Source organism: Cupressus sempervirens, chromosome 10 (genome assembly GCF_028749045.1).
Source record: "Cupressus sempervirens isolate cs-2001-9-10 chromosome 10, ASM2874904v1, whole genome shotgun sequence".
Classification (NCBI taxonomy): Eukaryota; Viridiplantae; Streptophyta; class Pinopsida; order Cupressales; family Cupressaceae; genus Cupressus; species Cupressus sempervirens.
Genome location: NC_143127.1, coordinates 194,539,552 through 194,561,203, shown reverse-complemented (window position 1 = coordinate 194,561,203; position 21,652 = coordinate 194,539,552). Strand labels below are relative to the sequence as shown.

General features: G+C 39.8%; 1 protein-coding gene across 1 annotated transcript in view; it reads right to left on the bottom strand.

Annotated features, from left to right (window-relative positions):
• LOC149533310 (DEA(D/H)-box RNA helicase family protein) overlaps positions 1-9,239 on the bottom strand; it is a 133,018-nt gene extending 123,779 nt beyond the window's left edge. The window contains exons 1-3 of the mRNA XM_089807651.1: positions 8,801-9,239; positions 6,755-6,878; positions 6,595-6,664 (exon numbers count right to left, since the gene is read on the bottom strand). Coding sequence (XP_089663777.1) covers positions 6,595-6,664; positions 6,755-6,878; positions 8,801-8,945 — 339 coding nt within the window. The 5' untranslated portion in view covers positions 8,946-9,239. The remainder of the gene's footprint in view (positions 1-6,594; positions 6,665-6,754; positions 6,879-8,800) is intronic.
• Between the last annotated feature and the right edge of the window lie 12,413 nt (positions 9,240-21,652).

Sequence of the window (21,652 nt, the reverse complement as noted above, 5' to 3'; positions counted from 1 at the left end):
CCTTCGTCTCTCCTTACCTGTGTTAGATTCCTGGGCTCGTAGGGTTTGGAACCCCGAAGGCGATATGGAGATCATTATGGCAGCGAATAATTACTTTTTAGTTATCTTCTCTTGCATGGCGGATAGAAATAGAGCATTTGAAGGAGGCCCTTACTTCTTTAACCAGGTGGGGCTTTTCATCAAGCCTTGGCACATGGGCTTCAATTCAGCTAAAGAGATTCCATCACGGGTCCCTGTGTGGGTTCGTTTGTCGAGGCTTCCGTTGGAGTTTTGGAGGGATGATATTCTTCATTCTATCTCACTACTGCTTGGCAAGCCTGTGGGGGTGGCTACACAAACTCGGGATCGTAAGGTAATTTCTTATGCTCGTATTTGTGTTGAGGTAGATTTAACTAATCCATTACCAGATTCTATGGAAATACGCTTGGGATCCTCTTCCTGGATCCAATAGCTGGATTATGAGACCCTTCCTTTTAGGTGTCGAATTTGCCATGAATATGGTCACTTGCTATGCAAATGTCCTAGATTCAAGCCTGCTACTTTGGATGCATCCGGACCTCTTACGGGAGACAAGGGGAAGGCTCTTGCATCTACTGGACCTACAGATAATGAGGGCTTTACTCAAGTCAAAACTAGGAACAAAGGCAAGGGTAAGAAGAGAACCTAGCAGGAGAGACACAATGAGGGTACTTTTAACAGATTTGATGTTCTTGAAGACCTTGTACAGGAGGAAGGTATTTCGGTTGAGCTTTCTTTTGGGGATAAGGGCCTGCATGAAGTTCAAGAAGATGAGGCAAAGGGGGAGCATCAGTTACTATTGCCAAAGGATCCTCAAAGTGTACAAATTGATATGGATCTACCTCCTCAGGTTCAGGATACCCGGGAGCCTCAGGGATCACAGGTTCTGATGAGTTCAAGTGTGGTGGTTCCAGATCCCCCTGTTCCCAAGGGGGCCGCAGAGTTGGCCAAGGGTGGCAAAGCCCATCCTACTTTAGGGTTACAACAGAAATCCTTCAAAAAGAGGTCTCTGGAGAAACCGTCTAAGAGTGGCAGAAAGACTAATCAAGAGCGGGTTAAGATTATGGGGGATACTTTGGTTGAGTCTAGGTCTGTGAAACCCATTGATTCCCACTTCACCCACCCCCATAAATGATTGTTTTATCATGGAATGTACGGGGGTTGAACAGCATCCCTAGACAAAAGGTTGTTCGTAAATTAATTGATTCTCAGTTACCTGATGTGGTTTTTATTCAGGAAACTAAGCTTACAGTGGATGGTTTGGCCAGTTGTGTTGCGCATATCTGGCCCCAAGGAAATTGGCAGGGGATGGGAGCTCGAAACAGTTCAAGTGGGGTTGCTTGCTTCTGGAACCCAAGAAAAGTTCTTCCCTTATGGTGGATTTCTAGTCGATCCTCTATCTCTTTGGTTGCATCTTGTTTGGCGACTGGGGAAAGATGCCTTCTATCTAATATTTATGCTCCTACAGATATTTTGGGAAAGTCAAATCTACGGGCTCATATTAGCTACATTTGGGCCGTGGACCCATTCCTTCCATGGATCTTGGCTCATGATTTTAATTCTATTACCAGCTTAGATGAAAAACGGGGAGGAGTTGCTAGGATGGACCCCTCTGCAAATCTTTTCAGGGATATGATTGACTCTTTGCATCTCATTGATGTGAAGCCAACTAATGGTGTCTTTACATGGAATAATAGGAGGTGTGGTGCGGAGGCTATCTCAAAAAGGCTTGATAGATTTTTGGTTTCCTATTATTGGATGAACAACAGGTTGATCACTAACTCTGAAATTCTTGATTGGAGAGGCTCTAATCATTGGCCTATCAAGCTCTCGGTTACTGCTTATGGTGTCACCAAGAACCCTCCTTTTAAATTTCAGTTAATGTGGTTACAAGATCAGTCTTTGCAAGATCTTATGATGGACTGGTGGTATGAAGGGATGCCTACCCATGGGACGGCAATGTTTACTTTCTGTAAGAGGCTTCAACATGTTAAGTACAGGCTTAAGAAGTGGAATAAACAATGTTTTGGTAACCTACACGCTCAAAGGATAGCTGCTCAGGCTAATTTAGACAACATCACTCGGTTGATTCGGGATCAAGGGAGGACCTTTGATCTAAGTGAAGCAGAGTTTGTGGCTCTTAAAGGATTAGAAGAGTGGGAGCTTCGTGAGGAGATCTTTTGAAAGCAAAAATCTCGTATTGATTGGCTTCAGGAGGGGGATAGGAACACTGCATTCTTTCATAACTCGTTCAAAGCTCGGAGACAGGGGAATTCTTTACCCTCCTTGATCTCGCCCGAAGGGATTCATCTTTCTTCCAATGTTGATATTTCCAGAGCTGCTGCCAACTATTTTTCAAACCTCTTTTCTAAGGAGGATCTTGATGCTAGGGCTGAAGAGAGGGCAATCTTGGATAGTATTCCTCACTTGGTCTCTGTGGAGATGAATGAGGCCCTCTTACGTCCTATTTTGCTATCTGAAGTGGAAAAAGTGGTGTTTAACATGAAAAAAGGTAAGGCTCCAGGCCCTGATGGATTTCCGATTGAGTTCTTTCAGGAATTCTGGGAAATTATCAAGTTAGATCTCCTTGAGGTGGTTCAAGAGTCTCATAGGAATAAGCAGATGCTCAAGTCCATGAATTCTACTTTTTTGGTTCTTATACCTAAGCAGGAGGGGGCTAATCAGTTGGCTCATTTTAGACCTATTGCACTTTGTAATGTTGTCTATAAGATCATCTCCAAGCTGATTGCGGAGAGACTTAAGCCACTTCTTAGCACTCTGATCTCCCCAGAGCAGGGGGGGTTTTGTTGAAGGAAGACAAATTTTGGATGGTGTTGTGGTTGCAATGGAAGCTATTCATTCTATGGCTAATTCGAAGGAGAGGGCTATGTTCATAAAGCTTGACATGGCTAAAGCTTATGATCGAGTGAGTTGGGAATTCTTACAGAATGTTCTCTTGACGTTTGGCTTTGCTGAGGAATGGGTTAATTGGATTCTAAGTTGTGTGACCTCCTCTTCCTTTTCTGTCATTATAAATGGGGAACCATCAGGTTTGTTTAGTTCTTCTCGAGGACTTCGGCAAGGGGATCCTTTATCTCCTTATTTATTCATTATCATGGCAGAGGGTCTTGGAAGATTTATCAAATCTCAAGTGGGGTGGGGTCTTATCCAAGGTTGGAGTTGGCATGACTCTCTCCCTTCCTATTCTCACCTTCAGTTTGTGGATGATACTGCGTTGATGGGCACGGCCAGAGTTAGTGAAGCTATAAATTTCAGGAGGGCCCTTGACATTTATCTGAAGGCTATAAATTTCAGGAGGGCCCTTGACATTTATCTGAAGGCTTCAGGTCAATGTATTAATGATGACAAATCTTCCATCTTTTTCTTCAATACCCCCCAGCCTATTCAAAACAGGATTGCTAGGATTTTTAGATTTCAGATTAGTACTCTTCCCCTTTTATATCTTGGAGTCCCCTTGGTTTTGGGATCTCAGTTTAGAGTGTACTGGTAGGGGATTTTGGATAAATTCCGGAGTAAAGTCAGTCATTGGACGAATAGGTGGCTTTCTTCTGCTGGCAGAGTGATTCTTCTTAAGACTATGGTGCAGTCTCTACCTATTTATAGGTGTTGTGTGCAAGTTTCGCCTTCCACCTTTGTTAGGGATTTTGATGCTCTTTCTCAGCAATTCCTTTGGTCTGGTACCCTTCTTTCATCAAAGTGGAGTTTAGTTAAGTGGGAGTGTGTTTGCAGGCCAAAGTTTGCTGGGGGCCTGGGTCTTAGATCCATGGCACTTGTTGTCACGGCTCTAGCTGCTAAGCTGTATTGGAGGTGGTGCAACAATCAACACTCAGATTGGGCCAAGATTCTTACTCACAAGTATTTTCCTAGTGCAAATAGTTTAGAAGTGTCGCGCCTTGCTTTGTTGGGTAAAGGGTCTTGTGTCTGGAACACCCTCAAGAAGGGCGCTCAGCTAATTAAGGAAGGCCTCTTTTGGATTTGTAATGGAGGCTCGGATGCTCTATTTTGGCAGGATTCTTGGGATGGCCATCCGCCCATGATCTCTTGCTTTCCCCAGCTTCAGCCTCTCTGCCACATTTTCACTAATGCTGGCTGGTTTAAGGTGGAGCATTTTAAGACTATCAAGCGTTTGGGACATGTGGAGGTGACTTGTTGGAAGGATTCTCAAGAGTGGCCTATCGGTGGTTCTGATGAGGATCGCGCTCTTCTTGTTCAGGTGTTGGAAGATAGGTTTTGTAGCTCTCTTAAGGGGAGGGATGTTCTAGCTTGGGATCCTAGTCCAAAGGGCAAATTCTCTGTGGTTCAAGGCTATGTTGTGCTAGACGGGAACCTACATGGAACAGCTGAAGTGCACCGGTGGAAGAAGGTTTGGAATAACTTTTCTTGGCCCAAATGTAATTTCTTCATATGGTTGTTGGCCCAGAAGAAATGTCTTACATGGGAGAATCTCCACAAAAGAGGCTTTCAGGGACCTTCTATTTGTTTTCTATGTTTTCATAATGAGGAGTGTATCTCACTTATTTTTTCTCTGCCCCTTTTCGAAGGATATTTGGCATCGATGGTGGGAGGCTTGGAATCATGGTTGTATTCATGCAACTTCTCTCATTGACTTTTGGGTAAGTTTGGGCAGACCTCCAGCGAAGACGTCTTTCTTGCAATCTGCCTGGACGGTTGGGCCAATTTTTATTCTCTGGAACCTATGGTTGGAGAGGAACCGCAGGATTTTTTGTGATTCTAAGTTAGATAGCCTACAGTTGTGGAGGAAGATCCTTAGTAGGCTGCAAGAGACTATTTCTGCTAAGTGCGACATGTCCAAAAGTATAGATCCTGGGGAACAAAATATTGTGAGGAATTTGAACCTGGATGGCGATAATCGGGGATGCACTCTTGGAAAACGAACGGGCCATGACAAGCAGCGTGTTTGTAGAGATGGGTGATGGACCCCTCCCCCAGCTGGGATCTTGAAGATTAATACTGATGGGTCTTCTTGGGGAAATCCTAGTCATGTTGGTATTGGAGCTATAGGTAGAGGTAATGATGGTGGTGAGATTTTTATGATGTCCATTTATAAGGGTCAACATTCTAATAATCTGATGGAGGCCCTTGCTATCAAGATTGCTGTGGAGAGAGGTTGCTCTTTAGGCTGGAAAAAGATCATATGTGAGTCTGACTCACAGATTGTTGTTGATATGTTGAATAACCAGAGCTTGGAGAATGTTAATTGGCGATTAGCCTCTTTGGCCAGACAAATTCTGAGTTTATGTAGTTCCTTGGATTTTGTCTCCTTTCGTCATATCCCTCGCGAATGGAACAGAGTTGCGGATTGTTTGGCGAAGTGGGCTTCAGAGAACGTGGCTAGTTGGGCTATTAATGGAAGGGATGAGTTACCTTGGGAATACCATGAGATTGTTGATCAACTGATATTGGAAGATAGGAATATATAGTGTTAGTGTGGGCCTTTGGCCTTTGCTTTGTAATCTGGATTTGAGTGAATAAATTTTTACCCCTTTTTCCAAAAAAAAAAAAAAATAACATACGAGTCCTAAATTTTTCTAACAAAAACCTTTTTATCTCTTCATAGTGTTGGGGCATTTTGCAATTTAATGCCACAATTGCTCATTAAGCTATACTCTCACAATCTATCATCAACACAACTCCTAAAGGCAGAGATTGATTGGTTTTAATCAGTTCTGTGAGTGTGATAACAATACCCAGAAATCGATTGTTCACAACCAGCCCTGTAACTTCAAATACATTGCCCTGTAGCTTCAAATACATTGCTGAGGTCTTCCTATATATCATTACGCAACTACATGTATGCTCTATTGGCCACAACTTGTACAAATCATGGCATCTTATTCCCCCAACACATGATTTGAACATATTACAATTGCAAGAAGATTGTCAAGACTCAAAGGTACATATATGTTACATTTTACATCCACAGCACAGATGAAATTCAATTAATCATGATATTTGATGGACCATATTGAGCTCTTATTTGCCACAAAGCAATTAATGTTTCTTTTGAATGTTCATAGATAGCTGCTAATTCATGCTTTTGATTCCAAAGAGATGAGTGCAATTGCATATCCAAATTAGATATATTATTGTTTTCCCTATAACTGAACCTCAATTAGGTCCCCAAGATTTGCACATATTGCAGTTTCAGAAGAAGATTTTCAAATGATGCATATCTGTTGTATTTAACATCAGAACGCAGATGAAATTCAACTAATCATGACACTACACTTCTTAATTGCCACAAGAAAATCAGTTCATCTTTTGAATATTTACAGGGAGCTACTAAATCAGACTTTGAAATCTAAATGGGTTAAATACCAATGCATATCCAAATTAGATATATAGTTAGTCTCGTCATAACTTAAGTCTGAATCAATGTTTCGGTTTTTATCAACTGATACAATAATGACTGTGGAGAGATCTCCTACTTAAAACTGATGCATGATTTAGTTGCTAAGTGCTTGTCTTTTAGTTCTCAGAATTTAAACAACTTCAGTATGCATTATATCAGTCAAAACAACATTCAGGACTTACCACTGCACATTTGACACCAATGCCAGCCCCTAGAGCTTCAAACTGCTCTGCAATTTGAAGTGCCAACTCCCTGTAAGTAGTAGGGGAAAACAAAACCATCAGTTGAGCATGCCACAAACACCAGCACACTAATCTAAATATTTGTGATTTAATATCAAACCTGGTTGGTGAGAGAACACAAGCAAACAATGGATGTGGTTTCTCAAGAAGTGCCTGCAAAATTGGGATTGCAAATGCTGCTGTTTTCCCGGAGCCTGTTTGTGCCAACCCAATGAGATCCCGCCCTGAAGGTACATGCAACAGACAAGTAAGAGAAGTGCAAGTTGTCCATAGGCAGTTTGAGGTATTAAATTACATACAAAAGACAAACAAATGGTAATGCATAAAGCCAAACTTGCTCAATATATGAAAATAGATCCAGTGGGTTGTGGTGTAGCGAGCAATGATAATGTCAGCCACTTATTAAAGCACGGCCCAAGTTCATATACCCCTCGCCAATAAGATGCTTCATAAGCCCAGAAGACATATGGCATGGTTGTGGTATAATAAATATGGGAGAACAGTTTATAGTGACATAGGTTTCCACCTTGAGAATGTTTCCCAAGGTTCTACATTGTAATGTGGCCAAAGCTTATAATCCACATTGCATCAAAAGGGATAACCTCACCCAAATTTTACTAAATTAAGGAAAAGGACATAAAAAAGAAGTTGAAGAAATACATACATTTAAGACATCAAAACAGAATTGTCCGAGGCTTGTGGTGTAACTGAGTGATCGCTTTAATGTGGTATAAATACACATAACTAATAACAGCCATATAATTGTTATTTTAATTAGATTATTAACATTGCAAACGTTTAATCCTAAATTGAATAGCCCCGACCCCAATCTTTTAGTTGATATTGTACTTGTAACAACAGGCTAACCCAGCAGCACCGCTAAGTGTATTTCCTGATATGCTATTAGAATAGAGCTATAATGCCATATACTATAGATACTCTAGTCAATACACACACAGACAGAGAACTTTGCAATTTTCTCAGTTGTGCTAATATAGTAAAACACTATTGTAAGGAACTATTGTTCCATGTTCAGTCATGTGTTCCAGTTTGTTTTCTTCATAGTCCAAAATATTGATTAATAATTTACATACATAAATTACTAAATAATGATAGATCTTGAGTATTTTGGGACAGCTTCAGTGGCTGCAGACCTCTGTATATGACAGAGTATCGGATTTCTTTTATAAATTCTACCATTCCTTTCGGCATGTATTGTTTTTTTAGTTTTAACATATTTACTATTTCACCTTGTTTGAAGTTCATTGTATTGAAAGCTTCATATGAAAGTTATCAATATTGTAATGGTTATTTGGAGCTTGCTTTATTGTTCTTTTTCATTACTACTGTTTTGCTTGTTTACTAGATTTTCAGTTTTGATGTTCCCCAAAAACTAAATGTTTCGTGGAAATTTATCAGTATTGATGTGATTATTGTAGGGTCGAATTAGATCTCAATTTGCAGGTGGATTGGAAAGTTCCAAGTTAGCTACTTAAGTTGGTCGTTAGATGGTACAAAACTAGAAATATTAATTACCTGAAGTAAAAATGCTTTTGGAGGTCTCGTTGTATATATCGAAAAGGTATCTCGTTGTGTAAAGTTGAAGATTAACTCACATTTAGTTTTTGTTGCAAATGAGACAGATATAAGAGATCAAAAGAGGTATGGAAAGAGGGCTAGTTGAGAGTAGAAATAAAATAACATTTTTTTTGGGATTCTAAAGCCTATGAAGAAATCTGGGTCAAGTCCATAAGCATTATAGCAGCGACTTCCTTTCAAGATTTACTCGGGAGGAAAATGGTTGTTCGTTATCAAATTGAATGACGAAACATCAGCATTTCACGAAGCCATAATAGAAAGTTATAATGCTCCACGGACTATCTTTGACCTTGTGATCATTACAAATCTTCTCTTCTCTTCTATAGTAATTAGTCCAAACGGGCACTGTTGTTATAAAGTGACCAATAACTTCAGCGAACATGTAGCAACGTTTCCTTCGGCACGTTAAAGTAATCCGTGTACAATTCACAAAATGCAATTAATGCTCGTCCCCGATAGTGTTCCAGGCTGTCAACCTTGTCCAAAACTCAAAGAATTTAAATTCATATAAAGAATTAAAAAACATAATTGCAAAACCGTGTATCACCTTCAAGAGCAAGGGGAATAGACTGGACTTGAATTGCGGAAGGCTTCTTCCATCCCAATACATCGCATGCTTCAGCTAATTGTTCACAAACACCCAGACTGGAAAATGTATGAACCTCCTCTTCTTGTACATCCAGACTTGCCATCTTCGCATTCGCCTTCCGCTTTCAAATCGAAGTCAAAACATAAACCTCTCGAGCCTTACTACTCAAGAATTTTTTACCGCAAAAGTCACTCAAACCCAATTTCTTGAGAGCAAATTTTAAATTAATGTAATTGAGAGGCTCTGTGCTTTCAGTAAAATCGCAAAAACTGGAAACTCAATTAAGATTTTCTATCTCGGTCCAAAACCCTCAGCTGCCGCTAAAATATTTAGGGTTCTTTTTTCGTAAGCCGATAGGTGACCGACTCCTCCCCGGTTTCTTCAAGTCTTATGCCAGCAAAACAAATTTAAAACATTTGTTATTAAATGAATGAATGATTTTAATTTTTAAAGGGATTCAAAATTTCCAATCTTAAACTATTTTTAGTCATTTTCCATGTCTAATTTTGTTGTTATACACTATGTTTTCCAAGGACACGTACCCAGCCTAAAATTTAACGTTTCGGAGATAGGGACGTCCCAAGGACGGGGGACAGGTATGGGACGTCCTCCAGCTGTCTCCAAAAAACCATATTTTGCAAGAGACATTTCGGAAACTCAAGGCACGGGGGGGGGAAAAAAGGGGATGGCCAGCCATATCCGGTACAAAAAGGGGACGTTTAGCTATCGCCCAACCATACTGGGTACGGTCAGTCGTCCCCCTTTTTTGTATGTATGAAACTTTAAAAATAAAACATTAAAAAATGTTTCAAAGCCTGCAACTTGGTCGGCTAGGTGGGCCCCACTCCTCCAAATGCCCTAAAATGTTTATACTCCACACATTTAGGTTGTTTTAACATTTGTTTGGTTTTCATTTTATGTTACAGCCTACTGGAGTTTTCATTTTGCAAGTAGAGGAGGTAATATTTTTGCTTCCAAGAGCTTGACCAAGGGTTTGATCTTCTATTTTGTCCACCAAGTAAGTATAAAACTCTTTATGCTTCCATCTATCATTTTTTAAATAGATTTGCAGCTTGCAAAGTCTGATTTTCATTTTATTTTTTCATTGTTTCAGCTCAAATATCTATTGCATATTTAAACACAATGAGTAGCAGTGGGAGTATGTAGGGGTTGATGTTGCTAGTAGTGACACTAGGCAAAAACCTGATCCTAAAGTTTATTTGTTTAAATGCACTTCTGCCATTATGAAAATTTTTGCAAAGGGTCCCTTTAATAGGAAAAACCCTCTTCTCCAGTATGTCACACCTCGGCCAAAAGATAAAAAGAATTCGGGAGAGACTAAGGTGAGGGATTGCCATGTTTGTCTTGATGATTTTAGGGGCAACTATACAAGAGTGAAGTCATATTTTTTAGGTGTTTCATGCCAAGGAGTCAAAGCTTGTCCTAACTTGATTGATGAACAAAAATTATAATGCCAAAGATTGCACTTAGAGGCTGAAATGGAGGGGCAAAATTTGACAGTGACATCACTATCTATTCCCTCACAATCATCTAGGCATATGTCATCCACCATTGGTACTAGTGGTAGCCCTACTAGGTCTAGAGAGAAGAGAAAGATGAGTAGTGGTGAGAAGGGCTCGGTGGAAAGTATGTTTAATGCACAAGCAAAGGAAAAGTGTGAGGCATCCATTGGTAGATTCTTTGTTGCTAATGGTATCCCATATAATGCAACCCGTTCCACTTATTATAAACAAATGGTGAAAGATATTTTGAGTATGAATTCCTCATTTATACCCCTGGTGAGCATAAGCTACAAACCACTATCCTAGATGAAGAGTACTCAAAGGTTGCTTTGTTATTTGAGGATATGAAACACATTTGGGTTAGGACGGGTTGCTCTATTGTGATGGATGGGTGGACCAATGTTAGACATCGGTCACTCATCAATATCATTGTCACATCCCCTGCTGGCTCTTTTTTTTGAGAGCCATAGATTGCTCAGGAAAGAAGAAGAATGCAGAATTCCAGTTCACCATTTTGAGAGATGCCATAGAGGAGATTGGGTCAGCTAGTGTTGTACAGGTTATCACAGATTCTGCACCTGTGTGCAAATCAGAACGGTGTTGATCTGCTTGTTGTTTCATCCGATTACGGGCCATGTGAAGATTATCCTGTAAGGTACGAAGAATCTGATCCCTGCTGCGGAGAACTATGTCAACTGCCTGGACTGGTGAGCTGTTGGGAGTGTAGGGAAGGAGCACTGGAGGTGCCTGACCATAGACTGCTTCATATGGAGTCATTTTAGAGGCAGTGTGGTAAGAGGTATTGTACCACCATTCAGCTAAAGGGAGCCACTTGGCCCACTGATGTTGCTGTTCGGAAGTGAAGCAACGAAGATAAGTTTCCAAGCATTTATTGACAATTTCAGTTTGACCATCAGTTTGTGGGTGATAGCCCGAACTCATCTTCAGTTTGGTGCCAGTTTTCTGAAACAGTTCAGTCCAAAAATGACTGGTAAAAGTTGCATCACGATCAGAGACAATGGAAGAAGGGAGTCCATGAAGACGAAATATCTGGTCCATGAAGATTTGTGCAACAGAGGAGGCAGTATAGGGGTGGCTGAGGGCACAAAAATGACTATATTTTGAGAGACGATCAACCACAACCAAGATCACTGTCTTGCCACCGGATTTAGGAAGCCCTTCAATGAAATCCATAGAAATATCAGTCCAAATCCGTGTAGGGATGGGCAATGGTTCGAGCAAGCCAGGAAGGAGGGTCGTTTCACCCTTGTGGCATTGGCAAGTATCACATTCAGCCACCATCTGTTGAATCGTCTGTTTCATCCCTTTCCAAAAGAAGTTTCTCCTTGCTCGCTCATAAGTTTTGAGGAAGCCTGAGTGCCCAGAGAGGGCTTTGCTAGTGAACGCAATAGGATGGTCATCTTGCAGGAGAACAACACCCAATCCATTGCCGCAAGCATCACTCTCAATAGTGAAGGGTTTGGAAAAATCTGGCATTGCGAGAACAGGTGTACTGCACATAGCCTGTTTCAGTTGTTCAAATGCAGTCTCAGCAACAGGGGTCCAGGAGAAGGCATCCTTTTTTAACAGAGCTGTCAATGGTGCTGCAATTTTCCCATAATCTTTGACAAACTTGCGGTAGTAGCCAGTCAACCCCAAAAAACCCCGAAGGCTCTTGAGAGTTTTAGGATGCGGCCAAGTTTTCATGGCATCTATTTTTGTAGGATCCACCCGCACTCCATGGCATGCAACAATATGCCCGAGATACTCCACTTCCTCCTGGCCAAACACACATTTAGATAGTTTTGCACAGAGTTGATGATCAGAGAGAAGTTGCAAGACAAGCTCCAGATGATGGAGATGCTCAGCCCAAGTTTTGCTATATATGAGGATATCATCAAAGAAGACCAGAATGAATTTCCGGAGGTATGGTCGAAATATGTTATTCATCACTGCCTGAAATGTTGAAGGAGCATTCGTGAGGCCAAAGGGCATGACTAAAAATTCATAGTGACCATCATGTGTGCGGAAGGCAGTTTTAGGTATATCCTCCTCATTAACTCGAATTTGATGATACCCAGAACGAAGATCTAACTTGGAGAAAAAATGAGCCCCATGAAGTTCATCAAGAAGTTCATCAACAACTGGAATGGGAAACTTGTCCTTTATAGTGAGATGATTAAGTGCGCGGAAATCAATGCAGAGTCGCCATGACCCATCTTTTTTGCGAACAAGCAGAACTGGAGAAGAAAAGGAACTGGTACTAGGGCGAATAATACCTTGCTTCAGTAAGTCACGGACAAGTATCTCGATTTCGGTCTTCTGATGAAATGGGTAGCGGTAGGGCCTGATGTTGGGCAGAACACTGCCAGGAAGGAGCTGAATACGGTGGTCCTCTGGACGAGAAGGAGGTAATCCCACAGGTTCAGCAAATACACCAGAATACTTGTCCAAAATGTGTTGGAGATCGGCAGGAGTGCTAGAGACTGCTGATGGCTGCATCTGAATGGAATGGAGCTGAGCGATGACACCATGTGAATTCTTCTTAAGAAGTTTTTCCATACGGTGTGAACTGATGATGCTGAGAGACCCTGGTTGTAAGCCTTTCAAAGTGTGTTGGTGCCCCTCGGCTGAAAACTGCATCCAAAGTTCAGCAAAATCCCAGAGAATGGGGCCAAGAGTGCATAACCATTGGGCACCCAAAACCACATCACAGCCACCTAAGGGTAAGGCAAACATGTCAGAGCGCATGTTATAATCGCCAATAGAGAGACGCACATTGCGACATTTCCCTTTACAAGGTAAAGTGCCCCCATTGGCAATCATGACTTCAAAGCTAGAGCAGGGATGGATAAAGCAATCAGCCTGTTTGGCTATTCGTGGATCAATGAAGTTATGAGTGCTACCAGAATCAATGAGTATAGTAAGAGGGATCTTCTTGAAGAAACCCTGGACCCGCATGGTTTGTGGAGTAGTGACTCCTGCCAAAGCATGGACAGATATCTCTGGTGGAGCTTCTGGTGAAGGAGGTTCAGGCTGGTGAGGCTCAACCTCATCATCCACTGTTTCCTGAGCATCTACATATTCTTCCAGTTCCGGTGGAGAATCCACATCCAAGAGATAGAGCTTTTGCTGAACACATCTATGGCCCCGAGACCATTTCTCATCACAATTATAACAAAGCCCTTTGTCTCGCCTGACTCGCATCTCTGTTTCAGACAAGTGCTTGATCGGAGTAGTTCTGGGAGCTGGTATGACTGGAGGGCTGTGAGAACCTGTATTTCTGAATGGAACAAAATTAGATCTGGAGCATTGTAGAGCACTAATCTTGTCTTCCGCTAACTTAGCCAACCCAAGGGCTTCCATCATTGTAGTAGGTCGAAACATTTTGACTTCTGAGCGAAGTGCATCCTTCAGACCACTGACAAAACAACTACGGAAGAATTCATCAGACAAGCCCTCTGTGTGATTAGCTAATTTTTCAAACTCTGTCTGGTATTCTCTTACAGTGCCTGTTTGACGCAGTTTAGTGAGTGCTCCTGTGAAATCATCAAAGGAACTAGGGCCAAAGCGCTCCAAAATGAGGGTGCACAATTCTCTCCACGTTGGGCCTACATTAGCCTTGATGTACCAACGGAACCATTGAAGAGCTTCATGTTCCAAATGAAAAGATGCAAGGGGGACTTTGTGGTTATCCAAAGTATTATGCAAGCTGAAATACTGCTCTGCCCGATAGATCCATCCAGTCGGATCAGAACCATCGAAGCGTGGAAAATCAAGCTTTGGTCCACGGAAATTGCCAGAAGAGGACCCAGTATCTCCTGAATGGTTTCGGCTCATGGCTGACTGCTGAAAGTTAAGACCCAGAATTTTGTCATCCGGATCTTGAAGTTTGGTTTTGAGGGATGCCATTTCTTCTTCCATGATTTTTGCTCCTGTACGCGTAACAACCATAAAGCAAGGGTTTTTTTTTTTTTTTTTTTTTTTTTTTTTTTTTTTTTTTTTGGAATGGGTAGAAGATGAGAGACAAAAACTTTTTTAGTTACGGCAAACTTGGATTTGGGTAAAACTCAGATAGGAAATGGGTGTTCGACGGGTGGTGGGAGACTATCTGGGGACAAGGGAAACAGAAAAATGAGGGTTTCAAGGGTAGGGAGGCGAAATGAGGCGAACAGTCCAAGAGGGATAAGGGAGCAAAATGAGGAATTGAATCTTGTGGCTCAGTTTGGTGGCGATTGGATGAGAGGTGAAAAAGATAGGGCAAACCCTAAAATTAGATAAATGAGGGATTTAGGGCTTTGATATGTAAAATTTGGGGTTGGGTCGCCAAGGAAGGAAGTATGCGAAATGATATTGCAGACGTTCTGCGGAAGTATGAGCAGAAACAGAAAGCAAACAAGGAAGCTACGACTAAAAAACAGAAAAATTTTTACTCTTTTTTTTTTTTTTTTTTTTTTTTAAAAATTTTTTTGAACAGTCGACTTAGAAAAATTCACTCACAGACAGAACAACTGAAAAGAGTTATTGCAATAACAAGAGATATTAGAAGTGAGAGGAACCTGAAGGCCACGACAGAAAAAAATTTGATGTAATTTCCACCCAGCGAGCCCAAGAGAGTGCTCTGATACCAGATGTGAAGAACCTCCTTATAGCAATATCGTGAGAATGCTCGAAATAACAGAATACAAAGTGATAGCAGAACTCAGAATGAATCTACTGATCGCAGGCCACTTCGAGGGGGTAACCTCCTTTGAGCAAGCTCAATACAATAAATTCGTCTGTGCCCATCAAGGGCCTCAACCTATTCTTATATACTGAGTACGATCTAGAAAAGTAATACTACCTATGCATGTGGGATAATAAAATATACTCACAGGACGACTTACAAAGCATATGCGTCCAACAACACTACTCTAACAAAATAAACAGAAGGAACACACAGGTTCCTAACATATGATGATAGAGGGTGCTTATAGACACATCTTTTGGACCCCTTGTTGTGTTCATTCCTTGAACAATGCATTGAAGGACATAGGGAAGATTGACTGGGTGAAACAGGCGGTGCTAGAAGCTAGAGAAGTGCAAATGTTTATTTGCAACCACCACACTTCACTTGCTCTATTTAGGTCCTTCTCTGAGAAGGAGTTCCTCAAACTAGCCGAGACAAGGTATGTCAATTTTAATTATAGTTTACTTTTAGTTTGTTTTAACTCTAAGTTATTTTAAAAAAATATTTATCAGTTTACTTACATGTGATGCTTTTAGTTTTAAATTTTAATCATTAATGTTTAAGTTTAAATTTATAATTTATAATTGTTGCTATATGTATTGCACATATTTCATCTTGATGGAGAGGATGATTAAGGTGTATGAGGCCCTTCAATTGATGGTGGTGACACCGGAGTGGGGACAATGGCCTAATTCTAAGTCCTCTGAAAGAAAAGCGGTGAGGCAAAAGATCCTTGATGAGAGCTGGTGGTCCATGATAAAGTAAGTTGTTGATTTTTAAATTTACTATTAGTCTTTTGCTTGTTGATTTTCCTACTAATAGTCTTAAAATTCTAATTTTGATTTTATTTTTGTTTGCATCTTGATCTTGTAGATATATTTGCTCTGTCATAGCACCCATTGTAGATGTCATTAGATGTGATGATACTGACGCTCCTAGTTTGGGAGAGATATATGAGACTATTGACAGCATGTTGGGTAAGATGAAGAGAATTGTTGCAGCAAAGGATCCTACATTGGGCTTTCATGAGGAGCATATTAGGCCTATTGTGATGCGGAGGTGGAACATGAAGAATACCCCGCTTCATATGGCAGCCTTTGCTCTAAATCCCAAATGGTATGCATAGTTGGGTGGAAGGGGCCTCCCATGTGATGATCCTGAGGTTTTGGATGGCTTCACAAGGGCAATTGATAAGATGTATTCAGCTCAAGATGCCTCTACTCTTCGTGCACATTTCCTAGACTTCACCAACCTTCGTGGCCCAAACTTGGGTAAGCCACGAGCAAGGTTGGATAGAGTTATTTTGGCATAGAAAGATCCTATTGGATGGTGGACCTGGCATGGGAGAGATACACCTGAGTTAAAAATACTTGCTAGTTGCCTCCTTTCACAGGTTGCTAGTTTCTCAGCTGCAGAGAGGAATTGGTCCACATATTCATATATCCACTCTATCAAGAGGAATAGACTTACCTCTAAAAGAGTGGAGAAGCTAGTGATAATGCATCATGCTCTTCGACTTGCCAATCGTCGGACTCCAGAGAATAGGTAGACACTAGCTTTGCGATGGGATGTTGAGCCTGAGGATGTGGCCTAGATAGATGAGGATGATATAGCACCAAGATTGGTTGGGGTTCCATTAGATGAGACTACGCTTCCTATAGAGGATGATAGTGAGGAGGACTCTAATTTGATGCCATGGTAGTAGAGGCAGAATAGGAGCAGCAGTTTGCTTCATTTTTCTATGTTTTGCTTTTTATGTTGAACATGAACATGATTATGATACATTGATAATTTGATACTTATTACTTTATAGCGGCCCTCTACCTTTTGGGTCTATAGCTCTGGGCATATTTTGATTTTGATTTTTAGATTTATCATGCTTATCATTATGACATTAAGATATTGACAATTGTTAATGTTCATTGTTCAATGTTCACTGATATTGATATGCATTTTGACAATTGAGTACTAAAATTAGATATTATTTCCTAGATGGCATTCAAATGTTTGTATGTTATGGTTCTATAATGTTTTAAATGACATGCTTTGTGCTTAGTTTCATATGAATGACATGTATATTTGCAAATTTCCCTATGTATATAGCCATCCCCGTTTGCCATCGCCCCCCCCCCACCCGTCCCCAAAATCGCCAAAAAAAATTATCGTCCCGAAAACTCATCCCATTGTCCCCCGCCGTCCCTATACCGAAAACTTGGGGGAACATAGGTTATATATCTTGAGTAAAAAAATTAGCACTTTGGTATATCTTATTGTCTTGGAATAAATTGTGCATTTTGTATGCCTTCAAGATGGGAGCATATTGAGGTTGAATATCATCGTATATAGTGCACTTTGTGAGAAAGTATCATTTAGTTCCAATCATGTCCATCCTGAAACATGCAAGTTCTCTCCTCCCAAGCCTTTTTAGGCCTCTTTCATCCACATGTCTCACATCTAAGATATGTGATATTGTCCTCAATTGTGTCACTAATACCCTTGCTTTCCCTTTAATAACAACCCCCAAAAATACTTTCACACCAAGCTCTCATGTTGGGTTGAGCTCTTGATTTTAGTAAGCCTTTTTTCAACCGATGATATTAATCCACATGACACACTAAAACTTCTCTATGAAAAAACTTTTATGTTTTGATTTTTATTAGGACTAGTTTAGTTTATTTTCCATTAATTCAACCACTTTTTATTTTTCGTCATCCAAGTTATCTTTATATAATCAAGAACCTTTTCCTTCACACTTTTTGACTAGCATTGGTTATGCATGTTTTCAACCTTCTTTAAATAACTATGTAATTGAGTTAATGATGTATCCAATGGAAAAATCACAGCCTTAGCTAAAAGAATATCATGAGGTATGAAGGTTTTAACTTCGAGATTGCGTGTCATTAGGTGTTTTTGAATTCTCTCTAGTTGTGTCTAACCACAGTTTTACATGTTGGCACCCCAAACTTTGTAGCTATATAGTCACTAGTGTAATTGTGATGTAGAAGATTGATTATCTAAAGGATTAGAGGTGCTATTCAACCTTCTATATACATTGGGGGAAGAGAAAGAAGGAACTTCAAGCATAACCTTCAAGAGAACCTAAATTAGATTAGCACGACCTAAAATGAATGTAGGGGTGCCAATATAAACCCAAGTCCTTTCAAACATGTATACTAAAGGATCTTTTTCTCTTGGTTGTTCTTTCCTCTTTATGTTACGTAGATTAATTAAGTATGCTTAGTGAATTGATCTAATACAAGTAGATTGACTAATTGAAATTAAAACAATGTAAAAGCATATATGATAACCAAACACATCAACAGACCTTATCTTAAAAAGTCAATTTTTTTGGTAATGGGCTTGTGTCCCTTGCTAGATTCACAACATGGTTTAACAATGTCATGTGTCTTCTATAAGTATAATGGTTGTATCGCACAATGACAAGTTAGTCTTTTGGTGCAACAACCCTAGAGGTTAATAATGGTATTAGAGCTTGGTCATAGGTTTGAATCTTTGCAAGTTATGGAAAGTAACACTGGGAGGGGGATTTTTGGAAGTGGGTCAACATCCCTCATTGGATTCATGGCATGGTTCAATAGCCTCGTATGTATTTTGTAAGTGTAGTGGTTGTATTGGGCATTGACAAGTTGATATTTTGGTGTAGCGACAACTTTAGTAATTAACAAAAGTAAGTGTTATGAAATGATAAAGGAGGATCAAAATCACCTTGAGGAATAGAAGAGTATGTTAAGTTAGAATTGAAAATGGACTATCAAATTGTAAAAGAAATTAAAATTGAGTAGGATCTTGAATTAGGAAGCATTAGAATTACAAATCCTAAAAATTTGGAAGCCTCAAATCAAAGTCAACTTGGAGGGTCCCGGTTTACTTGGTTGAGGTCGAGGTTGATCTCAATCACTTTGTACAAAAATCTATTTTTATGTAGGTCCAACATAAATAAAACACCCTAGATTTGAAATCCCAAATTTTTAGATCTCAAAGTCCGCTAATATGCTCCCACACATAATAAAAATAGATATTGTTGTTGTTGTTGGCGGGGGGCTTGCATTGGTCAAGCCCTCGTTTATGGATTAACCTTGAAATGGGAAAGAATATAAAATTAAGACACATGTAAATATTCACCTTACTTACTAAACCTTAGTGGATGGATTTGAATCCACTATACAAAAAGATATATAAATGTGTGTATGCCAATGTAAGATATAGGTTGTCTTCACAAATGCAATAGATCTACAAGTGCCAGATCATAGATCCATCAATGTAAGTATTCTCTAATTTTTGAAAGGAGGAATGCTTGTGCAAGGATGAATGTATATCTCCTTCCTTGATGGAAAACTCTATTATTTCCAATGAAGAAAGAAGATAGTTCTATATAAGGAAATGCATGATTGGTGACATGGAATGAGGACCTTTAATTAATCCTTTTTTTTTTTGGCTTGAACTCCTTGAATATACCTTGAAAGCTTGCTTGCAAATGATGACTTGAATGCTTTCTCATGATAATATGGATTTCTCGCTTGAATAATAGCTGTGTGTAGATCTTGTGTGTGTGACAATGGATGGTCAAATGAAGAAAGTGAGGTTCTTTGATACCAATTTTTGTCATCAAAATCAAAAACGCTAATTGCACTAGGTGGGAAACAAATGAAAAACCTTAAAATGGGCTTAGGATCCCGAGGAAAAATATGTTAGACTGAGATCGATCCTGACCACAACCCAAGAGATTTTATGCATCAAGATGCCCTCTAGGATCTTGAAAGTGATGAATAAATGCTTGGAAATGGCCATAAATCCAAGGAAGATGTTCAATTCAAGAATAAATGCATCCATTTTTTTGAAGATTACTAAAATGGGGCTTAGAAGTATTTAGAGCCTTCGTATTAATAGGTGATACCTTTTTAAAATGATGCATTTATCCTCCACTTTAGTGGAAGTATGAACCAAGCTCACTCATTGTAACTTAGATCAAATGCATAATATGTGTTACTCCCAAAGTTTCAATCAAGAAACAACAACCTCTATGAGAATTCCAACGAGTGTGGAGCACTTATTACACCTCACTAGATGACCTTTAAGATTTTAGAAGCTAGCTCTCCATTCTACATAGGAGAAAAAAGTGCAATAATATGTTGATGCAAACCAAGGTGATATACCAAACTTTTGATCAAGTGTACAAGCTATCCTAATATAGGATATCAAGACAAAAAAATGAATCCCTCTGAAAGGAAACAATTATTGATCTCTAAAGGATAAAACTTGAGCTAAGGAAGATAACAACTATAAACAGAAAAGCACAGTGCATAGTCTCAATAATCATTCATATAATTGATTGAACTCTGAGGTTTAACAATAAGACACTCATAAAGAAGATCATATAATTTACAATAGAGACCAAAGGGCCTAAGGCGCAATTAATTATATCAAGAATCCCAAAAACTTTATTAAAATCTAAGGCACATTGAGGAATCATCTCGATCTGAGTAACAATTTCTAGTTCGGGTCCTCTCTTTGTAATTCTTTCCCTTCCTCATTTTAAAGGTTTGGGTATAGCTTGTCCTTCATGTTTGTAGGTGGCATGAAATCCACCAACTACCTCTTTATGCACTATTAGATCACTATCATCTCTTGTCCATCACCTCATAATCAAACATATGTCAATCGACCTTTTAATTGAAATGGTTGTGCATCATGTGAGTCATGATTACTTTTTCATCCCTTTGCAAAACATAGCTAGTATCTGAGTTTGGATTTGTGTATAAAGACCTTTGATATAAGTGTCCCCTTTTTGGTTGTCCCCAGATGCAAGAACAAATCCTAAAACATGACCCACCTCAAAATGTCCATTAATGTTTCATGTGGTGGAAGTCAGTGGCCACAGTCTAAGAGGGCTGAACTATATGAACATGTGGCACATTCATAAATCTCCCAAAGAACTATGAGGAGAATGATAATATGGAAGCATGCCATACTAACAAGTAGAAAGGTTAGTTGCTTCCCTCTCCAATATTGTTGTTGAGAGGTGAGACTTGGTCTTTGTGAATTTGTTTTGCAACACTGTGAGTTTTTATTATATAGTTTTGGCGACTCTTAGGGACACCATCCTTATTCAACAAGCAAAGTGAAACCATGCAAACTACAAATTTCACCAAGGAAGAGACATGTGCAAAACTCACTTAGGAAAAAATATGTAAGAATCACATCCTTTTAAGGAACATGCAGTTGCGCGAATAAGCACTTTGTGGAAAGTAGGAAAGTTTCTCTACTATGTACAAGGAGTTACATCAAAAGATTTCTAAACAAGTCATTCATGAGCTTGCTAAAGTAGCTTCCATTTTTAACTAGCCTTTGATAATTTAAATGCTTGTAGGTGGCCAACTAGAAGAAGACATGGAAATTTTGACCCTTGGTAATCAAAACAAAGAAGCATGCTCATATCTAGATGCTAACTTGTAGCAAGTGGGGGGACTCCTTATCATCCTTGTTGAATTATCCCTAATGCTCTGTGATGAGTGTGACTACGGGCCACTTATGGATTTG